This window comes from Sceloporus undulatus, chromosome 1, assembly GCF_019175285.1.
Source record: "Sceloporus undulatus isolate JIND9_A2432 ecotype Alabama chromosome 1, SceUnd_v1.1, whole genome shotgun sequence".
Lineage (NCBI taxonomy): Eukaryota > Metazoa > Chordata > Lepidosauria > Squamata > Phrynosomatidae > Sceloporus > Sceloporus undulatus.
The window spans coordinates 159,579,813-159,604,584 of NC_056522.1; the positions used below are offsets into that span (position 1 = coordinate 159,579,813).

Below are 24,772 nucleotides of genomic sequence, written 5' to 3' on the forward strand. Positions count from 1 at the left end.
GCCTGTTCAAATAAGCTTTGGACCACAAAACTAATTAATGCAGAACAACCCTTTTATCTAAAAAACACATCCCTATATACTAACCTCTGCTGGTCCAAGAGGGGTGAAGAAACTGCAGACGTCTTCTTTTCCCTCTTACTGGTCGATGATGAAGATTTGGGGCTCAATATTAGTTTTGGAGATTTGCTAGATTTTCTTGGTGAAGGAGATGATAACTTTGATCCAACAGCCTCTGGAGAAATCTTTTAAAAAGTGAATCAATTAATCATGTCCTGCTGACTTTAATTTGCTTTACAGTGCTATGTGCAACTTGATATGTGCGAGTATGTATTACTGAAGGATGAATCACATCAATTTAAAAGGCACCCATTGCCAATACATTTTCCATACAAACTACTTATTTTGTAAGACGGTTTTTAATTGTCAATTTTTGAAGAGACAGGGTAAGATGGAATTACATAGCTTTATTACATGATTAACAAAGCTTTTGGTAAAAGAGTAGTTTCCCTCCCTCTTTAACCCTTGTACAAGGTGTGCTCCTGGTGTTATCAAGTCCAAGGCCAAAGCACTGGTAAGAGGTTCTCAAGGGGTCAGACTTCATTCTTCCTCCCATCTTCCCATATGCATGGAAGGAGTGAAGCTGACAGCAGACTCTGCCAATGTTTGTTGGTTTCATTCATCCTTCATGTTTTCCATACACAAAAAGAAATAAAGTACACAGGGAAGGAAGTGGAGAAGCAAAGCCAGCAAAGCAATCTCAGGACTCCACTGGTTTCTGCAAGTGTGCAGCTGGCTTATGGAATTCCTCCACATTTGCTCAGTAATCAGTGATTACATTTCCTTCCAGTGGACATTTCTTTCCCATAAGCCTCCAGGAGCCAGGGATGGATGAGACACCTTTGTAGGCTAAAGGGGGAACTTGCACAGACCAGATTAGGTAAAGGCTAGAGGCTCCTCATTCTTACTGTTCTTGATGATTGGAGTACTTAACCCATAGTGAAGTCCAAGTAAAGAAAGTCAAGTGGCACTGGTATTTGAGTATTTAATATGAAGTCTAAAATAATAGGATGCATCATACTATAATTCTTTAAAGCTCAAGGGGGTGGACCTTCATGTTAATATATTTGTAAATGCCAATTAAAGAATCACTTGCTTTCACTGCTGGCAAGGATCATCAGATTTAGAACTACTACAGAAACCTTAAAACACAACACCAAAACTAGCTCTGATTTAACCTGATATTTGCTATTTTTGTAGGGTCGTTTTGTTCTGATCTAGGAAGCTCAAGACAAGTTATCTTAATTGCTAACACGCAAGACAAAGTGGAGCTCAACTATGCTAAAGATAAAAAGTGAGATTTCAAAGCAGGAAGGAGTGAGGAAAGTGTCATGGCCAGCCATGAGGAGGACTCAGAGGAGGACTCGGCTCCTCAGCTGCAGGAGGAACCTGAGGCTGTGCCACGCCCCAGTTCTGCCCTGTCAGGTCCCATATCTGCTCTCCCAGCCCCTGTGGATTTGGTTCAGCCAGACCCTAGCTCTGTGGGGTCTTTTCAAGTGAAGCCCGAGGCTCAGCAGCCCAGCCTTGCCCCAGAAGAAGTGCCAGACTTGGGAGACATAGAGCAGCAGAGCATTGAGGTTCCTACCTTTAGCCAGAGGAGATTAGAAAGGGTGTGCCTTCGTCGTTCCAAGAGGCTTGCTGAGAAGAGCTCATTAGGCAATCAGCAGCTATGATAAGGGAGCTAGATATAAGATACCTGGCAGATGTTGAGCTCTTTTGCCAGAGACTATTAGTTCTCATTAGTGAATGCTGCTTGTTCTGGCTCCTGGCTTCCTAGACCCTCGACTGTCTTTGAATCTTTGACCTCGGACCGGACCCTTGACCAACCCTCTGGTACTCTTGACCTCAAACTGGACTGGTAGTATGGCTCTCTGTAATCCTGAACTTTGGACTGGCTAGTGGCTTATTCTATTGGACATTGTTTGGCATTGAGGAGAAAAGGCTGCTGGCAGCTCGGCATGTTTATCTTGCCCAGCAGACTCTTATCAGCCGTGTGAGTATCTGTGTTGGCAGCATTTCTGGACAGAAAGGTTGTAACAATGGGCACTCTGATTCAAAGTGGGGAAAGCACTCTGTCTGAAAAAGCCTGAAAATCACTTATAAACCAAGTAAATGTAATAGAATTGTAATAGAATGGCTATTTGTTCAATGGAACTAATGGCTTGGACCCTGCAAGCAGAGTGGATCTTTTCTGCCACCTTCTTCATACTGTAGGTCTTCTGCTTCAAAAAAGTTGACACTCTTGGGGGTGGCGTCTGGGTGGGAAGAAATTACTGACACTCAATACCTGGCATGAACCAAAGAGCCACATCCTCTTGTTGCCAAAGTGCCAATGAATAGTCAGTAACTACAACGGTCAGTGTGAATGAGACATCTATCATGGATGAAATTCTGTTTTGTTTTGTTACAGTGGCTATGCTCATGAAAAGCCATTCACTAATTCTAAATCACAGTGAACAGGCTCTTGTGAAATATATCAAATACAGCCACTAAAATGCCACCACCATTAAAAACAAGTCTTAATTCTAATACATTTAAATGGGGTGTGTGTCAAAAAGTAATTGTTTTGACTCCTATGATGGAAGAAAAGAAAGCTCAAGCAGAGGCAGCCACTAACAGCAGCAGACAAGTAACTAGTGCCTGTACAATCTGGTCAGTTATTAATTCTTCATTTTTACTGACTAGTTGGTGTTTATTTTGAAGATACAAACCTCCTTTTTAATTACTATATCTTCCCTTTTCTCCATATTTTCCTCTTCAAGCTTCATTAACTCTCTCTGGATCTTCTGGCGCTTCATTTCCAGAGAAAGTTCATGATCATAATCGTAGTTAACGTCTCCGTTATCAGAATCTTCATTAATAAAAGAAGAAAAATAAAGTACGATTACTATAATATAACAGATAAACATATAAGGATCCAGACTGATTAATTTAACATTGATACAAATCAAAAAGAGAATATATTTCTTGATAAGGGAAATTATTTAGCAATGGCACTGCCCAGATTTACTGTACATCAGAATCTATTTCACCTTATTTTATTTTTATCCCATGATACATTGTTCTTTGTGCCAATTCTACACTCTTAACAAGTCCTTCTAAATATTCTGATTTAAATTCCCAGAGAGAGAAGAGTCATGGGACGGGAGAGGGAAAAGACTCAGAAATGAGAAAGGCAGGGCAGAAAAGGACATCAGTGCCCTCTTCAATACCAAGCACTCCACCAGTGTGATAAAGAGGCTACAGGACTAGTATTACATGGATTGTTGTTTGTCACTTTTTTGGCCTCAGCAGCACAAATTCCTTTGAAACCTTCACTGTTACCAACTCTCATCTATAGTCTGCTTTTCTCCATCATCCAGATAGCATAACATTTTTCACTCCTTCCCTTTCTCTGGTCTGTCACTCTTCTTTTTTCTGTTCCCTCAGTTTTGTGCACTGTATCTCCAGTGGTTTCCTCATCCTAAAAAATCATCCCACATCATAGTTTCTTGCTCTTCTTCTTTAACCCGTTTTGCTTCATTTCTGTTCTCACAGCTTTACTGCTCCTTTGCCAAATATAGCAGTAACAATCCATTAGGTTTTCACTTTTCTAGCAATTCACACAAGTCTTTCTACAGACTCAGATGAGCCATGGAATGTGGCTGAATGAATTCACAAATTGTCACCAATTTCACCTCTATGAAAAGGCCTATATATCAGAGCTACAGCATGTACCTTGCATGCATTAAGTCCTAGGTTAAAACCCCAGCATCTCCAATGAAACGGATCTTGGCAAACATGGTTGGGAAAGGGCTTTTTGTGAGGCCATAGAATGCCACCATTAGAGAAGATAATGCCAATCTTACAGAAAAATCCTGTGCGTGTTTATTGAAAAATAAGTCTTATGTTCAAAATGGGTTACTTTGTAAAAACGTATTTTTAGGTTAGTCAATTAAATGATCTGACTTGGTAGATGTGTGCAGTTGCATTCACATATCTGTAAATTCAAAGAGAGAGAAGCAATGTAGAAATGGCAGTGCATAACTCCGTTCTCGCTTGCTCAAGCAGTGAGTAACTACTACAAAGAACAAATATTTGTGTGCAAAAAGTCAAGGACAAACTTATATGGGTCCTGTGATGTGTACAGATTAAGGATTTTTAAAGGATAATAATTTGATACTGCACTATTTTGGATTTAAAATTCATATCAGTAGAAGAAAATTATATATCTTTGATATTTCTTTGAGTCTTCCTTTAAACAGGAGTGAGGAGTTTTTGGTCATCCATACCAGTTTTGCCAGTTTATTCGGATTATGCAAAAAATAATAAATAGATGGCACTTGTTAATGTTAGTACAACAAAGGAAAATATTTTGTTTCTGTTAGTTCTCTGTAGAGTCAAGCTGGAAAAAAGCACTCATTCTCATAAAAATAACTGATAAAAAGTGACCATGACCATGAACTACATACAATGATTTAACATCCCACATTGTCTAACACTAAAAAAACCAAAGCTTTCTGTTACATAGTTTGCAGAAATAATTTTGGGTGGAGTAAATATATGAAAATCTTGTCTTAAATATTTTATTCATCCATCTCTACAAAAAGGTATTCCATAATACTCTCCCCTCCGTCCAGCTGGAGAAAAGGGCTATTAACCCCCCCTCCCCCATTTTTTCTAATTTTCCCCCTGGGCCTTCTAATCTTTAGAAGGGCCTCACTTTGCCCACTCCATTCTATACATTTATCTTTTTCAGTAGAGAAGACTACAGAATGCCTGCTTATTCTCCTTTGATGTTTAAACATCTCCATTTTTTTTGCATTTTGAATCTAACAGACTTTCTCACCTACCGTCTCTATTTGTTTCCCAGTCAGGATTTTCTTCTTCACTTTCTGGAGTCCTCTCCTTTGTAATTTTAATATCTTCCTTCCCCCTGTGCCTTCCTCTCGAAGCCTCTTTCTATAGAAGAATAAAAGAAAGAAAGCGCAAACTAAGTTAGTTGCTTTTTAAAACCAGACATTGGAAGAAGATGCATTTAGCAATTTTATGGTAGCCTGAGTTTAATCTGCTCCTTAGAACATTAATACTGCTAATTCATCTTAAGATTTTCAAAATAAATGGGAATGAAAATTTAAAGAATCACAAAATGTACCTGTTCTCCTTTCAGCTCATGTCAAGAGAGGCATACAATGAATAGTCAAAAAAGAGAAAGGCCTGGTTCAGATATAATGCTAGACCACAGTTGAGTATTAAGGAAGAAAAGTAGACTTGGCACAAGACTTGGGTCTGTACACTATGCATTAGGGACAAAATTTAAAGTTTCTGATTACACTTTTAAAAAGCTACTTACCTTTTTCATCCAAACACAGGAAACCATATTACATTTACAAAACCAAATCCTAACTTCAGAAGCTGGCTTTTGAGTTTTGTCTTGTTGAAAAGCCATTATCTATGGTTCCCAATTCACATACAGTGGGAAGGCAAGGGTCACAAGGGGCATCCCAGTTTCTTTGTTCACACAATAAACTCCTTATCAAGAGAGTTGTGCGTCTCCTCCCTTATTAAGCCAAATTGAATTCCTGAATCAATGCTCTGTTTTTTTTCAAACCACAAAGCAGGGTCTTAAACTATAGTTTGAAGTACCTACAGTTTGAACAAGCCACCAATCCTGCATTTGGACATAACAGAAGACTGCTTTTTGTTTAAAATCTCAAATGGTTTCAGATTTTCCCCTCAAATGCAAAAGAGAGATAAACAATAGAGGAAGTGCAGAAGTTTAAGGTTTATGCTTGCCTTGTGAAACTAAATATATAGTTTCACTACATGTGAACTGGGTCTATTTTGTATTATTTGTAATACTGAAAAACAGAAGATATCAACTGAAACTGTTTACTGCCAAGGATAGCTCTTTCATTACTCAAAGACTTCTACTCAATTTTGGCTCCCATGCTTCTGAGATTCAACCAACAGCTCTCCAAATCTCAGGAGAAACAAAGTTATGTCACAATGGATCGATAAGACCAGCACAGACTTCTTGTACACCTAATCCTTGTTCAATTGTATTCAATTTAGTGCTTGTTCTTAGGGTTATTAATGAGACAAATGAACTAGAAGTATGAAAAGAACAGATTTAAACTTCTAGAAGAGCTTTCCATGGGAGACCAAAACACAGACCTTGATTCTGAGGTCAGAACTGATGAGAAGGCAATTCAAAACAGGGCCCAATGGTAATACTGCTATAGGTGACATAAAGTGCACATGAGCCCTGTACTTTTCAAGGATGGACAACAGCTATTGAAAAGGGGGGAGGGCGACCCAGAGAGCACTGGAGGAACTGGAACCAAAGGAGCTCTTATTCCCACCATGTCAAGCCTCCATGGACATGCTTCTACTCTCATACACTGATGGTGACAACAGGTAAAACAGCTGGCACAAGACAGCTGCATCTATACAAAGATATCAACTTACATTAAGACTAGCTGCAATGAAACAAAACCAAATGGGAAGGGAAGGGAACACATATTTCTGAAACATTTGCCTTCACAAATTCACCATTTGTCATTTCCCCTTCCAGACTCATCTTCTCAGCAGGCATAAAGAAGAGTTTCTTACTTGCATCCTAATCTAAAGAGCATCAGTCACTGTGGCAATCTGGAGTAAAGCTTGGTCTGTAAAAAAAGACCAAGCCACTTTTTCCCCCCACAGTCATCTGAAAGAGTTTGGGCCTATTCCTAATCAAGTCACCCCTAACCTTGGTACCTCCCAATGTTTTGGATTACAACTACCACCGTGCCTATCCATTGGTCATCCTGTTTGAAGCACAGTGGAACTGTAGTCCAAAATATCTGGATGATGTTAGATTGGAAAAGGCCACTAAGAACACGATTAGCAAAGAAATTGATGTCCTTCTTGGGACGCGGGTGGGGAGACACTGAAGATACTGTGATACCCTAAAATGAAACACCCAATGGAAATCACAATTTTAGGAAGGAAAATACTTTGGCTGGAGAACTTATTTCATTGTGAATAATAAATGTTTTTAAAGGAAAATTTCAGAATCAATGTAAGACGAGTTCCTTAGAGAATGTGCCAAAGCAATAAAACTTTTAAATTTCCATCAGGGCTTTAATTCTACCAACCTGACAGCAGTATTTACAAAAATGAAAGACTTAATTTCCGAGGATTCTTAAAAAGAGTGTCCCTGTGCAGACTATACAAATAATCAGTTCCCAACCTTTATGACACGAAGAACAAATCATACTCACAGGAAATTTAAAATTATGTTCCAATGAAACAATAATGGTTTGAAATTACCATCTGAAGCCATTTTGAATTTTTCATATTGCAATATTGAACAGACCATATTTCCAAAGTGGACAGAAATTGCAAGACTTATAAGTCTTGCCAAAATTAGATTACTTTTTATTAAGAGAAGTTGGCACATTAAAAAACAATCATGAGGGTAAAAAAAAAATTACACGTGTTTCTGTGTGTATGTTTGCAATTAGTTAAAAATCAGGTAATGAGCACATTATTGTATATACTCGACTATAAATTGACCTCAGGTATAAATTAAGGGTAGGTTTTGGGGTCAAAATGATGGGATTTTGATCTAATCTGTGGATAACTCAAGGGTACAATTTAGAGGCATATAACAAACCTAAAGGACAAAGCAAAGGAAAACAATGCCAAAGAATTTACAAAATTGCAGCAGGCATTACTGTTTGTGCTCATACTAAAGGCTACAGGGACGAGAGAGCAAAGGGGGGGGGCAGTGCTTCCAGAATAGATTACATTCTTGCCTTTCACCAGGAGTTGGTTCTGCGTAAGCTGGAAGCTGTGTAAAGTGCATCCGCGCATGGTGCGGGCGCACTGTACATACATTGACCCATGGATATGTTGACTCAGGTTTTTGGGGTCAATTTTTTGACTAAAATTTTTAGACTTATGCAGTCAGGCTTCCTTATCCATGGATTTTCTATCCACAGATTCAAGCATTCACGGTTTGAAAAAATTCCAAAAAAGCATAAGTTCCAAATAGCAAACCTTGATTTTCCATTTTATATAAGGGACACCATTTTACTATGCCTTTGGCCTGTTACAGACTGCCAAAATAAAACTGCTTCGGGTCTTTTTGGAGGTATGCTATTTAAATGATGCATGGGTCCTAAGAGTCCGGAGGTCGAGCCAAAGCCACACTCCATTCCTAAGCACTGGAGTGCAGCTTTGGTGCAGCTTTCGATTCTTAGGATGCATGCATCATTTAAACAGCATACCTTCAAAGAGACCCGAAGCAGCTTTATTTTGGCAGTCTGTAACAGGCCATTGTATTTAATGGACTTGAGCATCCACAGATTTTGTTATCCATGGGGGCTCCTGAAACCAAACCGCAGCAGATAACAAGGGCCCACTCTACCTGAATGTATACGGTATCTTCTATCAGTTACATACCTAAAACAGAAAGGGCACTTTTCAACTGAAGCCAGACTTAGTCACACTTTGGACAAGCTGATCATGTTCCACTGTCTTAAATGCTGATCATGTTCCATTGTTTTAAACTGTTCACTGGAGTTACAAATGAGTCTGAATCCAACCAAGTACTATCTACAAAGGGCTGGATCCACATTTGTGACAGTGGAAGTATATATTGGGGACACCCAGGAAAGGCCTAAGATGTGTGGTGAGGGAATGCACAGTGTATGGGAGTACCTGTGTTTAAGCATATGCAAGTCAAAGTCAGTGAAAAAGTGAACCAAGCTCCAACACTCAGCAAAGATTTGAAGGGGGCATAAGACAAGACAGGCAAGAAAAGACTGTGCTATATGAATGGACATGTGCACAAGCAAATATGGACACAGCCAACAGTTTACTATCAAAGGCCAAGTTCCCTAACAACCTCAGGGACACACAGTTGGATTTTTTTCTCATCAGCAGACTGAATGTGTAGTATCCCAAAATGTTTTTGAAACTCCTCTAGTTTCAAAAAGGATTTGCTGTGGGCTGTGGGGAGGGAAGAGAGTGGGCTGCCTACTACTCCAAAAATGTAAAGACCCTCTTGGACACACCAAACTACTTGGATACTGGTCAGTCTATTCTAAGCATGTATTACATAACTGGCATTTAAGATACTGGATGGGATCCAATCGTGTGTTCATGGAAGTTCTGCTCATGCTAGAGGGAAGAGGAGAGAAGGGAACTTTTGCTCATGTTTCCCTCCCTTTGAAACCTGCTCTGCTCCCCATAAGTGGCTCTGGAGTGTTTAGGAACCTTCCAATACAGTGTAAGTGGTGGCATTTGGAGGACAGTGGGAAGAGGGGTTCAGCAAAAGTCATTTGACTGACCCCTTCCTCCAAGCAGGGAGTCTTTGCTTTTCCAGTTCTCTCCACAAATTCATTAGAACGACCTATTCATAAAGGAATAAATCTGAATGAAATCTACTATGACCAGCTATGTTTTGTAAGAAGCATACCTCTATTCTACTACTATTAAAGTAATCTTGGAAATAGACAGACCCATTCTCACCCTAGCAGGAGAAGATTGCTCTTCTGGATTAAGTTTCTGTGATTCTGTTTCAATGTCTTGTCGCTTATTCTTCATTCTTTCCCGAAGATCCCCTGTAGGCCTTTCTGGTGACCTGTACAAAGCAGACAGAAAGAACAGCTGCTTCTACAAAATGTATTTTTAAAACCTGTATTTTATAGCTTTTTAGTTGACATTTGTCAACATTCCTATTTCCTGTGAGTTTCAACATACCTACCCCCACGTTATACACTGGAATAATGTAGAACACACATATCCCCAACCTTCTAATTGCTGTTAAATTTGGCCAGACTGAAGGAGACTTGCTGAACTAGTTTAACTATTGTTGAAGAATGGCACAAATCATCAAAGTTCTACAAAAAGTACTGGACACATTATCAAAGCCTCATGTCAGTCCAAAAAAGACAAGAAACCAGGTATTAACAATATTCTTTGCATAGCTATTCTTATGTAAAAGCTGTTCATTCATATCAAACCACATCCATGACGAGTTGAGATATAAAATTAGTAAATGCTCCTGCAAACTGACATCTCAACATTTTGAACTTTTATTTTATTAGTTTTAACCCCACTCTGATCACCATATAATAATAAATAAAAGAAATCTTCAATATTCTCCCTGCCTAACCTTGAACGTGTTATAATGTAATAAATCAAAATACATGATGTTTACAGAAAATCAGATCTGATCTTATATTTTCGTTGTTATTGTTGTTGTCATCTGTCCTCGAGTCGACTTCGACTCATGGCAACCCTGTGGAGGAGACACTGCCAAGAACCCCTATCTTCCATCTTCCACATCTCTGCTAAGTTCCTGCAAACTCATGCCCATGCCCCCCCCCCCCCGCCGTTGAGTCCATCCATCTGGCATGCAGTCTTCCTCTCCTTCTTCTCCCCTCTTCTTTTCCTAGCCTTATTGTCTTTTCCAATTATTTGATGCCTTCTCGTTATATTTTCTATGTGCATAGTTTATTAAAATGAAGAGTGTGCTCAGATTAAAAACAACTACCAAATCCAGTAGCTAGCATGACCTCCTGTTAGTTCTCAGATAACTTACTGTTTCCAAAACTTGGTTATACCAAGCTTTATTTGGCTTTCTAACAATCAAAGGCTCCATCTTCCAATTACATGCAAAAATCAACATTAACGCCATTAAGAGCTAACATTTAAGCTCCCTACTGGAGACTTAAGATCACTTGTTATCCATCACTAAGAAGACACAAAAGCTAGAACCATAACATTTTAGTTATTTCAGCAAGAATCACTTTCTAGAAATTTGAAATTATTTAACGCAATACCCATGCTGATATTACGTACACTACACTATTTTCAACATTGAGTTGCCAGAGGTGATAAATGTTTGTCTAGCATACAAAGGGGGGGGGGGGGAATGAAAATTCCACTGAACTGGCAATTTTTTATTTATTTATTTATTTTTGGGAATGCCTAAAATAGTTTTTTGAATGCTGGAAATTAGTAATAACCTTACATATTGTTTCGGAATCTTCCAGAGCTGTTGTCAATATGGCTGCACTGTGAATTAGCTACAGACCTTCCACCTTATTTGTGTTAAGGACACCTGAGTTTTTAAAGAGCTATGCAACAAAGTGACACAGATGTGAGTGGATAAATTATTAGCTTGTGAAGACAAAACTCATGTCCCAAACCAGTATACAATGTGTATTTATTTTTACCATAATAACTTAACTAAAGTTTACAGTGAAGAATTCTTATTCCAAAGCAGGAGGTATTTTGGGAAGAGAGAGAATAGATTATACTGAAGAACTAAAAACAAATCCCCTCTTCAAGGTAAAGTAATGGAAAGAATGAGGATTAGCTGTAAGCAAATTATGGACAGTTTTCGAGATTTCTCTCATCTTTATCACTAAAGAACGTTTTCCACATTACTTTTTTAGATGGATACTTTAACTGCACATCTACAAATATCAAAGGTGACGTGAGAAAGAGGTATCTGAGAACAGTAGTTTATACCACCACATTCAAAAGAGACCAGGGATTGGAAGCCGTTAATACAATGGGCCCTTGATATCTGTTGGGGCTTGGTTTCAGGGTTTTGTATGCCCTCATGGATACCAAATCCAAGTGCCATTATATAGAATGGCATAGTAAAATGGTGCCCCTGATACAAAATCAAGGTTTGGTTTTTGAATTTTTGTGTTTCTGTGTGTGAAATATTTTCAAGATGTGGATAGCTGAAACCATGGGCATAGAATTCGTGGAAATGGGAGGGCCAATTGTATATAAACAGCAGGAAACTCAGGGTTTTTCTCTCCTTCAGCTCCTTTTCTGCTCCTTCTCTGCTGGGAAATCTATTTTTCAACTTGTCAAGTTTACAAATATGCTGCAGAAAACTGAGGTTTCAAATCTAAATTACAAATTCACCATACCTTTCTAGTAGGATATTAGTCTCTCAACCCAGCCCTCACTCTTGCTGTGTTATATATAATGGATGCAAACTTTTTTAAATAGTTCGCATGTGCTATTGTTTTGGTATTATTCAATTTAGCTTGGCTGAAAATTTCAAAGAGCTACTACACAATGCTTTGAATTTGGAGAAGAAAAAAATTAAATTCAGCACAAGTTTCAAGATGCACAGAAGTCACAAAAATATCTTTGGATGCAAACTTGAAAACAAATTATGCCTTTCAGCAATTGAACAACGTGAGTTGCTCTCTTGCATTATACCAAAGTATTCCTTTCATGGTGTTAATAGAAAAATAATAGGCTATGGGCCAAAAACAGACAGCCCTTTGAATGAAAGATCAGGCCTGTGGCAACTGCATGCCGTGGCTCCAATCTGGCTATTTGCCAGCTCAAAAAGAGATGGCAAAACGAGCCAGCAAAAGGGCACCCTTTCCACCGCCACCGCAGCTTCGCAGTGCTCAGGCAGCATGCAGCGTCTAACTCCCACGCTGCCAGAGCACCATGAAGCCAGCCCACATGTGGGCAGGTGGGTGGCTTCTGGGAGTTGTTGGGGCACACATCATGTGTACACCATGCCACCACGCCGCCCACAACGCACCTTTTAGTGCTGGTCTGTACCAGCCCTAAGTCACAAAAACAATATACCTATAACATTTTCACTACCCCTATTCAAAAATGTTAAAATAAATCAAGAGATGATGTTAGAACTAAAGAGTATCAGGACTCAAGCTTCAAGGAAAAGTCTGGTTGGACCACCTATGGGAAGACTTTAAAAAAATCAATTCTAGTCTCCTTTTAAAAATATATATTCCCCCCCCCCAAAAAAAATAATGTCTATTTTGACAAATATCCAGCAGTATACATTATCATCTCTTCTCATGAGCTAACAATAGGCGCCTACCAATTCAAGCCTCTTTACTGAATCAGATACTTTACCAGAAGTATGCAATTTTTACCTCCTTGAGAACTGTTATGATAAAAAAAAAACCACTATATATTGTGCAAGATACAGGTGATAAATCCCAGCTACATTTATAAGAGGTTTCAGATGTATGTAAGGACAAGTGGGGGACCCCCCCGCCAATACAATACTGCTTGGAGTAAAAAATAAACATTTAATGCCCTATGTAAGACTTCATATCTATCTTTTCCCTTTCTTCTATATGCCAATTTATATTAGGCCTCTTTCCTTCATTTTTCACCATTTCAGTTTTTCCCCCCGGTTTGTTCTTGTGTCTTCTTCTGGCAACTAGCATTCTTCATCCATCTGCTCCTTGTTGCCTCTTTACGTGCCCCTTGTTCTTTGTCCATTTACTATTCTTTCTTACTCCTATTTCCATCATTTCTTCTGCTCCCTCCACTCAGCTGCCTCTAGCTCCAGTTTTACTAACACAGTTCTTTCCCTCCTCCTCATTTCCTATTCTCTTTACACCAATGTTCCTTCTTCCTCTGGGCTCTTCCTCTGTAATTTCAGCTTAATAACACGTCTTGGGGCTGAGCAAACCATTTGCAACTCCTTGTTCCTTACCCCTCTATATATGTCCTCCATATAACTGAATAGTCTCTCTGTTTTTAAGGAGTGGACTGTGTGTTTTTTCATTTTGTTCTGTAAATGGTATTTTGTATATTTCTTCAAACATAGGATTCATCTAGGCATACAGTTACTTCCCTCTTGTTGTTCACAGCCCCTGCTTTAACTACAAAATCTTAGCACACTGGAACTGAGCACTAGAAGAAATGATATTGGAAATATATGATCATTATAGGTAATCTAAATCTAGTAAATAAATTTATATGACATTTGAGTGCAACAGAATGAGGAAATAATCTTTATCTGTTGAGTTTTTGTTTTTCATGGCTGGCACCCTTACTCTAATCAATGTCAAGAATACCAGAGTAGATAGAGGAATAATCTCAACTTGTGTAAGGCAACTTCATAGGTTCACATAATAGCTATGCAGTGCCTATTTACTGCATCCCAATATATTATACTTCAGAATCAATAAAAGTAGATTTATAAAGCAGAATCAGGTCACACTTGCAAATCCAAGCTCAAGTGAGAATCAGAAATGTGCTTCACATCACAGCTGACCTTCACTTTTTGTGTTTCTTCTGTTTTCTGAAAATATTATGAATCTATCTAGCATTTTTCAGCCACAGTTAACCATACAACATTATATATGTCTGATCATAAATTATGTCCCACTGAGTTGAATGGGATTTATTCCCAGGTAACAATATAAGACCCTAAGCCTCTTGTGGAAAATCCTGACTTGCACAGCATTCAGTCTTAAATGTAAATAAAATACTTATTCTAGATATCCAATCAACTGTGGCTAAATGAAATGCTATGAGAAGATACATTATCCTGTATGGTTCTTCATGAGATACAAATCAAATAATGTTCTCACTTCAAGTAGTATTTTTCACTTTATTTTTGATGACAGACAATTATGAAGAAACAGTTCTGGCACAAAGGTGTGTGTTGTGAAAGCACAATTAACAATTCCACTGTCCAGGTAATCATACTGCTAGTAATGAAGTTGTAAGGCTGGGATTTTTAGAACTCTAAGTAGCTGCAAGACAGAATTGGAGCAAAACAGAAGCTGTAGCAACACAAAGCAACAATCCATTTATGATGATTTCACTTCCTATTTGACATTAGGCAAAACTGGTCAAGCATAAATTAAAATGTAAAAAAAACCCTCCCTATTTTATTATTCTGAAGTTATACTCAAACTGTATTCTTAAAAAGCCATGTCACTGCATTGTAAATTAAAACAAAGCTACAAGAAAACAGCTTTTGCAAGCATGTGAATATAAAGCTGAGTTCTTCATTTACCTTCTGTAACTGCTGCTAAAGCCTTTACCTCGTGGTGAAGGGCCATGTACGAATTTACATGTGTTCCCATAGAGGCAGATGCCAGTCTTCAACCAGTTACGGCACTGTGTCTAAGAGACAGACATTACTGGGTGAATTTCAGACTAATTTTGGAGTTCTCTGTGTGAAAAGACATCGCACAAATATTCCCACCCAACAGTAACTGAGTGAAAAATCAATAGTCTTAGATCCAACATTATCCAACCCTACTCACTGCTAGTGGGGTTGGATAACACCAAGACATTTCAAAATCTATTTGCTTGAACAACGACTGTTTCTTTACTTTTCCCACTAAGAGTCAAGCGTTACTTCACTTTGATGCACAACAGACATGCACCACCCGAGATGTGAAACATGCACATAAATATATTTTACCGTGTGCAACTTCTTCTCCCAAGAAATGGTAATGTATTTGAAATTTAAAGGTATAAGTGCTGAAAAATTCATTCATGTGCATGTCACATCCCACAAAGTACAGGTGCATTTTGTACAAAATAACAAAATTAGTACCAAATGAATACAGCACTGAGACCAAGGAATCAGAGCTGAAAAACTGCAGAAGGTCACCTGTTGTGCTCAAGGAAGGATCCTTCCTAAAATAACTCCTTCAAGATTTGCCCACATAATTCAGACTAGTCTATACCACAGGCCAACAGCAAGAGTAAATAAAGTACCTATAACAAGGGTACCTGCAAAAAAGCAACAACAAAAAAACAAATGAATGCATAAAAGGCTCTAGCCATTAAGACAAGTCATTCTGCCCAAGGCAAGACAACAAAAATGTTACTATACAAAGCTGCTAATCAATAATACCTAAGGGAAATTCAATTTCTAGCCCAAATAAAATTATCATGTCATATACAGTTGCCCTTGGTATCCGCTGGGGTTTGGTTCCAGGACCCCGCGTGGATACCAAAATCCGTGGATGCTAAAGTCCCAGTAAATATAAAGGTGTTTCTTATATAAAATAGCAAAAATAAGGAGGGCCGACTGTATACAAAAGTTACCTATGAATTCTCCCCAGGACAAATTTCTAGTGGGTAGTGAGCCAGTTTGACTGTATCTTTGAGTCCCTTACAGCATCTTTCATGACATAGGGCTGCTTCAAACTACAATAGCCCGCAAGGTACCAAAATGAGAAAAGAAAGCCTTCATAAATTTACTGAACTCCCATGAAGCCTGTGAGGCTCTTTATTCTCATATCTCTTCCCTCCTGAATATCTAGAAGTAGCCAAAATAACCCAGTAGCCAAGTAGCCAAGACAACCCAGCTCTCCTTATGAAGGTACAGCCAAAACTAGGGCAGCAATGGAAGATGCTTTCTTGGTCCTGTCTTTGGGCAGAGGGCTTTCCCATGCTTGCTGGCTCTACCCATCCAATGACCAAAAGTGAAAAACTTTCCCCTCATGTGTGACTGAAAGTGCTAAATTAAGAGCAAAGATTTGACTCACCTCAGCAGTACTTCCAGTGCTGGGTCCAAGTCTTTCAAATACACTGGGTCTTCTGGATGTGCTATCAGATATGGTCTTGGTATTTTCCACTGTGACCTTCCTTCTAATTTTTGACATTTTGTACTACTTCAACCAAAAAAAAAAGAGCAACACTGTAAAATTCTCAAGTTGAGTTGTTGCAACTGAACTCATAAGAAAAAGATATGGTATTAATCTTCATGAGCTTCTGCAAAAATTAATGCAATAACATAGACAGGATTTTGTTTAAAATATGTTTTTCATTTATTTCAGTACCAATAACACCAAAATCATGGTGGACATCTGTGCTTTGTTTTGGCTTCCTTGCTATCCCAAGCTACTGTCTCAAGTTATTTCAAATATAAGGGACACCTAAAGCAGATCTACATTTCTTTTCTTTAAGAAAACTAAGTGCATGCGTCTGTAGCAGCAACCAGAACTATAGCTGTGGCATTTTAGACTGCTGTTTTCATGGAAGAAATCAGGACTGTAACTAACAACTGCATGAGTGAAAACAGCTTGTACTACTGATCCCTTCTTCCCCTCCATATGGTTGAAAGCTCCCTAAAACCTTCCAGAAACCCTCTCCAGGGAACCAGGCTCTCCTTGCCTTGTATTTGGCCATATTACAACATGAGGAATGAACAAATCTCAGCAGAAGGAACTTGCACAAATTAGGCTTCCACTGGTATAGGATTCCTCCCACTGTAGCTTCATATAACACATCTGCCACTGTTCATGAGAGCTGCTCTATTCTCTTGAAAAGGTTTGGAGGCTGTGGGGAAGGAAGAAAATGTGATTGTGAAGGCTACCTTGCACTCATACAAGTGATACAAATCTTCAAGCCTTCCAAAATGTTGAATGCCACAGTAATTTTTCCACTGTCTCCCTTAATTTTTTTAATCTTCCTTATCTGAAATGCTAAAGTGTTTTGGAGTTTTTGAAATTCTGGACTATTTGCATATAGATAATGAAATAGCCTGATGATGGGATGCCAGTCTAAACAAGAAATTCATTTATGTTGCTTATGCAACTTATATACATAGCCTAAAAGTCATTTTATATGGAATACGTTTAATAATTTTGTGCATGAAACAAAGTTTGCATACACTGATACATTAAAAAGCAAGGTTTTGCTATCTCAGCCACCCATGTGGACAATTTTGCTATATTTCAGATTTCAGTATTCCAGATGTTAAGGGCTACTGAACCTGTAATTCCATAAATCAACAACAGCCTTTGTACTGCAATATAAGCAAGAGCAGTGGAGGTTGGGGAGTGGGCTCTTGGAGATATATCCTCCACAGGGTCATCATGAATCAGGGTCAACTCGAGGACAATTAATAATAACAACAACAATAACAACAACAACAAAATGCTCTCTTTCAGAAATAAAATATGAAATGTCTTCAAGCTAATCTTTGAATTGGGTGAGCCATTGGCAGCAATAGTTCAGGGAATAAAATATGGAGACAGAAAGTGCCACATTCTGCTCAAAAACCAAAATATGAACCTTAATCAGAAAAGAATGGAAGCTAAATGTATCCCATGAGCATAATTCAATAGCTACCAGAAAAAAAAGTATTGTTTTGAACTGTTGTCCTGTGCAATTTAGAGCTTTCCTCATGGAAGTGTACTTTTGATTTACTTAACTGAGTAGCATTTGCCACTTTCAGGGTCAACTTTTATGCCCTGGTCCTGTTAAACACATTAACATTAAAATAGCCCAAAGAAAGTTTGTATATATTTTTCCCACAAACGAAAATAATTTTTACAAGCAATTTCAATCTAATTTTATATGTTTTTTTATATAACTGCACATCTCCAAATGAAAGCCTTTTCTTTTATAGCCTTAAAGGTGAAAATTCAAATACAGCATACAAATAACAAACATCCATGGGAAATCACAAGGCAGGGAAAGGCTGATGAGGAGGCAAGCACAGTTCTCGAATTAATTGTCTCCTCACTCAACAGCATCATAACCAGTACTGAGTAGGACACTGGAAAGCCAACTTATGCAAACATTCCCTTTTCCTACTGACAGCCTTCGGCATACTCCAAAATGTGTTCTGCAATGTCCAGAACAAACTTGAGGGTGACACAAAAGATGGCAGGGGAGAACGAATCTACTCAGCTGAGAGTTGCCATATCACACTATGCCAGTAGCAGAAAGATTCGTTATATTTAATGTTTATTGTTAATTTAGAAGCTACAGGATCCTAGGCTTAGAAAATGTCTGATGTGTGTTAGTAAGTGAGCACAATTTATTTTTACAAGAGACTTAAAAAACTGCCCACCAGATTCCATAGATTGTATCACCAGATCTGAAATACCAAAAATTCCCAGACTTGTAAAATGAGCATGTAGCTCAGACTAAGGATCTCAGCAAGATACCTGTGATGCTGTGCTTTAATTAGAGATAAGCTCCCATGGATACAACCACCATTACCCAAAGGATGATGATGCTTAGGCCCAGGTTTCTCCAGTGACCTCGAATGCTTTTGCACATCTAAAACGTCTGCACCAACTGCATCTGTTGAGAGGCTACATCTAGCCATGGTAGATGATTTCAAATCTTATATATATACTTTTATTTTGTATGATTTTTGACTGTTATTGTTTTAAGGATGTTGTTAGTTGCCTTGAGTCCCATTACTGGGAGAAAGGCAGGATATAAATGTTTAAAATAAATAAACAAACCAAGAAATCTCTAATTAACTATACTTTTCCACTTTGTACAAATTGGGAAACTGGATTACTAACTCTGGAATAATAAATGTTCTTAAACATAATGTTAAGCTGAGTTAAGATCCTGGCATTGAATAGCTGGTAGCCATAGTTTCCTAGTTAAGACAACATGGGATGCCATGGTTACCATAGGTAGATACTTGCTAGTTTAATAATGGTTTGTATGAAGCAGTGCCACAGAGAGGAAAAAGCTTATGCGCATCTATGGTGAGGAATCTAAAATTGTGAATTTATTATCTAACATTGCTTGGAAATTATTTTATAAAAGTACTTTGTTCCTGTTATTCATTAAAGTATTTGAAAAGTTGCCATTAATTAAAATACCAAAAAAGTAACTTGCTACATTACTATTAGACCCATACACTTCCCCTTCATGAGAGACCAAGAAAGATAAACCTCAATTTCATTTTGCTTTAAATTCCTTGCTCCTAATTAAGTATACATTAAATGTGTAAAAAACTTCTAAAGGAACAAAGCAGATTAAATTTGGAGCACAGATTACACAATATATGGTTTATTTTTTATCAACTTTGTGTCTGTGTAGTGGTGGGTTTTTTTTCTTGGTTGGTTCTTTCTTTTCTATTTTGGCGTCTGGAATAATAGCTTACAAAATATACTGATTAGCAGAAAAGCTCCAAATGATGGGTGTTTGTCCCACAGACAAAGGAAGCAGAAGCAGAAACAATATACCCAAAAATTTAGAATACTGTACAGTAGGGCCTTGATATCTGCTGGGGTTTGCTTCCAGGACCCTTGTGGCTACCAAAATCCATGGATGCTCAAGTCCCACTATATACTGTGGCTTAGGACCCGAACAGACAGGCCAAAATAAAGCTGCTTCAGGTCACTTGGAGGTATGCTGTTTAAATGATGCATGCGTCCTAAGAGGCCAGAAGCTGTGTCAATGCTGCGCTCTAGTCCTAAGGACTGGAGCACTGCTTTGGCACAGTTTTTGGACTCTTAAATGCATGTCATTTAAACAGCATACATCCAAGTGACTCGAAACAACTTTATTTTGGCCTGTCTGTTTGGGCCCAGAGTTAAGAAGGTGTTCCTTATATAAAATGGCAAAATCAATGTTTCCTTTTTGGAATTGATGTATTTTGAAAATATTTTCAAACTGTGGGTAGATATCGAGTGCTGACTGTACCTCCAATCGTTTACACATTTTCAGTTTGAAGCACAAACTTCAAAGCACACTAGCCCCAATAGGTTATACATTTGTATATTTTATCCTAGAAACAAGAGACAAATTATATCCCAATAGAGCAGTGTGATGTGGTGGTTAGACAAAGGTACAGGAGTCCTAGATTCTACTTCCACCAAGCTTGACGGAAAAGCTCCACAGGCAGGGACGTAGCTAGGATTTTAGGAAAGGGGGGGGGGTCCAGACTAAGTGCCACCATTATAATGGGGCTTGAGTGCGGCGGCGCAGCAGCACACACCATTCATTTTTCTAATGGAAGGGGGGGGGGTCCGGACCCCCAGAACCACCACCCCCCGGCTACGTCCCTGCCACAGGTGTAATGCAATCTCCTCTCTCAATATAACCTACCTCACAGGAAAGTTGTGAGGATAATGGATGGGGAGGAAGTGATGGAACATGTAAGCTATCTGAAATCCTTGGTGGAAAGATGAGGTATAAATGACCTACGACAGTGGCTTATCCATCATGGTAGTTTGCTTTAGTCCCCAAATCATATCTTTTTTCTCTACTGGAAATGTACTCAGACAAATCATGTTAGTGAGAATTCATTCAGTTTTGAATTCTGCAGATTCATAAATTATACTCAGGATTATATGCACAAAGTATAGCATACTGAATAATTGAAAATATCTCAACTCCTTTTTTTAAAAGTACATTGCTAAAACATTATAACTAGTGAAAAATACTTTAACTAGTAACATGGATAATATAATATTATCTATTTTCCCTCAACATTTCCCAAGGTTTTAACTCAAACATTCTGCTTCTCCTCCCTCTTTGGTCATATGGACATATAAGAACTGCTTGTTCATTCAATTTAGAGTCTAGATTGAATATGGGTTTGGTTTAGTCTGTTCTGATCCAGACTCAAACTGTTCCTTTAATGTGTACTGATATTTGCATTCAGAAACCAAAAAGAGTTATAACTTTTTTCTCTACTGTTTTGCAACAAACAAAAATAATTTTCAAAAGCTCTTTGTTGACTGCTTAATCTTAGCAATGCATTGCATGCTACATTTGTTCTTGGACTGTCCCCCAGAGCATCTGTCAGCTGAGTTTCTTAAAGATTACAGTACATAAAATATGATAATGGCATGATGACATACTTCAAGATTATACTTTTTTCTTTTATCTACAAACCAACTGATGAAATTCAATGATACAGCTTAAGGCAGTAGGAGAGTGAGAAGATCACACTTTCTGTATTACCAGCAGTCCAAATGCTATAGTATCTCTGATGCTCTCCCTGCTCTCTCTTATGGCATTTGGTGGCAATGAATCTTCCTTTCATGATCCCATATGCCTGTCATCCCTTCCAGAATTGTGTACCTAAGTCTTCTGGAAAGGAGAGGAGACTGGTAGATGCTGCAGACATCATCCTCTGTTTCTACCCCATGCATTTTGCCCCTGTTGCTTTTTTCTGAGAGCTGAGACTTCTCTACTTCTGTCCTCAGCAAGACTGTTTGGATATTGCCTCTGAGAGTGTTAGAGCTGATTGTTAATGAAGGCAGACATGCAGCCCTGAGAATGTCCTTCCACCTCAAAATGGTCCCATGTAATGATCTACCTTGTCTGTAGAGACTCTGCTTGCCCACCTCCCATGTAACAGCTAAGTAACAAAACCTAGGCACTACTGTTATGGAGTGTGTGTGTGAGGGGGACATTTTGCTACCTAGAACAGTATTATTAAACAGACAAACTACTGTTATATAAAAGAAAACAAAAGGAAATTAAGGCTCAGAGCAACTAGGATAACAATCAACCACCATGCACACTTTATCACATCACGTTCATGATCTGCTACAAAACAAAGAGATTCCCAGAAGAGACAAATGATCATATAACTTCAGTTACCTCACAAAATCTTCCCAGAAGCACTATGACTGGAGAGTACTGGGAGAGGTTCTTATCCCAGAATGCATGAGAAACCTGTTAACAAACAAAACCCTGTTCCTTCTCTGCATCACACTACCTTTGTATCTCCCTTGTATGGTTATGTTAGAGACACACTGTTTTTCCCCACTTATATTTGGTGTCCAGATCCTTTGCCTGTGCCTACACCATTCCAGAATTGAATTGGGCCCTTCTGCTGAAATATGAAACTCACCCAAAATTTGCCTGAACCAAGCCAATCCGCTTTAGGTTCAGCTGAATCAGTTGCACAGCTCTATCAATAACTACAGATCAAAAAGTATATTCCATCAGTTACAAAGGGCATACATGTGCAAGAACTGTCACTTCCACCTTTAAGAAAGAAAGAAAGCAATCCTTTCCCACTCATATGCTTTATAAACACAAAAAGTATTAGATTCAATATACTGGATGCATTTATAGTACAGTACTTGGATTCTTCACAGCACATAAGATCCATAATTTGAGTCAAATAGGCCTGTTACAGACTGCCAAAATAAATCTGCTTCGGGTCTCTATGGAAGTATGCTGTTTAAATGATGCATGCATCCTAAGAATCCGGAAGCTTCACCAAAGCTGCCCTCCAGTGCTTAGGAATGGAGTGTGGCTTTGGCGCGACCTCCGGACTCTTAGGACCCATGTGTCATTTAAATAGCATACCTCCAAAGAGACCCAAAGCAGCTTTATTTTGGCAGTCTGTAACAGGCCATAGGCACTCATTTTGGCCCACACTGAAAAACAAAAATATTGCTAGTATTTATTGTACTTGACAAGATAAATGTGGGATATTCAATCCAATCACCTGGCAACAAGTTCTCCAGAAACGACAATTTGACAAAGGAATAGCTACATCTTTTAATTTTTCTATGCATACTGCTGCTCTTCTAACTGAAATTAGAAAATCACTATTGTTAAAATCTTTTTTATTGGTGCTCTTGTGAAAAGAAACATCTTCTAGAAATAGCTCCTTGTTCTGCACTAATCTGCATTCAAGGCAAAGATCATCATTGCACCTGCTCCCCAACCTCCAACAGTGAAGTAGTATGCAATTGCTCATTTGGTCAATACATCTTTTTATGGGTCTCTTGCTTGACAGAAATATGCACAAAGCTTCAACTGCATTTTTGCAGAAATGGCATATCCATAGCGCAGATTAAAACTATGAAACAGGCATTTCATTTTATCAGTGAACTCTCATCTTGACCTAGCTGTCATCATCTGTCTGCATATATAAGTATCCATACTTATAACACACTGATGAGGAAGTACAAGCGTAAATTTTATGTATTGCTCAGTAAAGGTGCTATCTGTTTGCACTACATTGTTTAACAGAATGCAAAGAAACACATATCTCTCTCTTCAAACTGTGGCAAAATGGCACATCCAGAAATCTTTTTAAAATATAACTTAAGTTGGATAAGGGTAAGTGTTTCCTGGGAAGGGAGCGCATATGGATGTAATAATTCTTAGCATTTTCACTAAACTACAATTCCCAGAATTCTTTGGGGAAACTATGACACTTAAGTATTTATTAGGTTTTTAGTATGGATATTCCCAAAAACCACTATTGCTCCTTTGCAAGTTCCATGAGAGCCTGGGGCCAAAGCCTTAGAAGTCACTTCAAATCCTAGGCATCAGTATCGTATTTTTACAAAATTCATACAGTCAGCACACACTTTTTCCCCATGTCCTGCACATATCAAAGACTCATTGCCACACTTATGTTTTCTACTATGAAACCTGAAACCACCTTTCACATTCACTGTCTGGGAACATGGCATTTTCAGACCTCCAATCCAACCCTAAAAGGAACATTCACCAACCTGGCTGTGTGAAAGATCCCCTGTATATGACAAAGTATTAAGAGGAAAATTTGGGCAGCATTTTCAGTTCAAATCACCTCAACATGCCACTATGCATGTTGCTAAGGAAAACAGGAAATGCTGAATCTGTTTTATTTTAAGCAAGTTAAATTCTAATACAGTACTGACCTTGCCCCCAAGGAACACAGTTTTTAAAGACACTGATCTTCATACCTTCCATGTAAGTCACTGATAACACAATTCTAATGATCAAACCTTGCTACCTTCAGCTCTGCACCGTCTCAAACTGGATTATTTCTGCAGTGTGTTTTAGACCTAAATCTCACTGAACACAGACTTGCCTCTTAAGTGAACACATACAAATCAGAATTGTATACTTCTAAATTGTCGGATAAAATTACCAAAGACAGAAATGGCAGAGAATTGATATAAGGGCAGCTTCTCATACATGAGTTTAAAAAAAAAAACTTGACAGAGCAAACATTACTTTCTAAACAATGCAAAAAGGATTCCCAGTGTCCTCCTTGGCATGTGACACCTCCAAACAAATAAACACAAATCACAGTGTATCAGCAAATACAACATATAATTCTTTTCTCAGCACTGTGGTTATTCAGCCACAAGCAGTATTTCCAGCTTTGAGTACACAGGCAGATCTGTGAACTTCTTCATGACCTAAAGTCCTGCTGAACAAAATCAGAACTATGCTG

At 38.4% G+C, this 24,772-nt stretch overlaps 1 protein-coding gene across 1 annotated transcript in view; it reads right to left on the reverse strand.

Moving 5' to 3' along the window:
- Positions 1-24,772, reverse strand: part of ZC3H13 (zinc finger CCCH-type containing 13) — a 54,133-nt gene that overhangs the window by 26,692 nt on the left and 2,669 nt on the right. The window contains 6 exon segments of the mRNA XM_042445291.1: positions 85-242; positions 2,769-2,908; positions 4,890-4,998; positions 9,562-9,673; positions 14,867-14,976; positions 16,356-16,481. Coding sequence (XP_042301225.1) covers positions 85-242; positions 2,769-2,908; positions 4,890-4,998; positions 9,562-9,673; positions 14,867-14,976; positions 16,356-16,472 — 746 coding nt within the window. The 5' untranslated portion in view covers positions 16,473-16,481.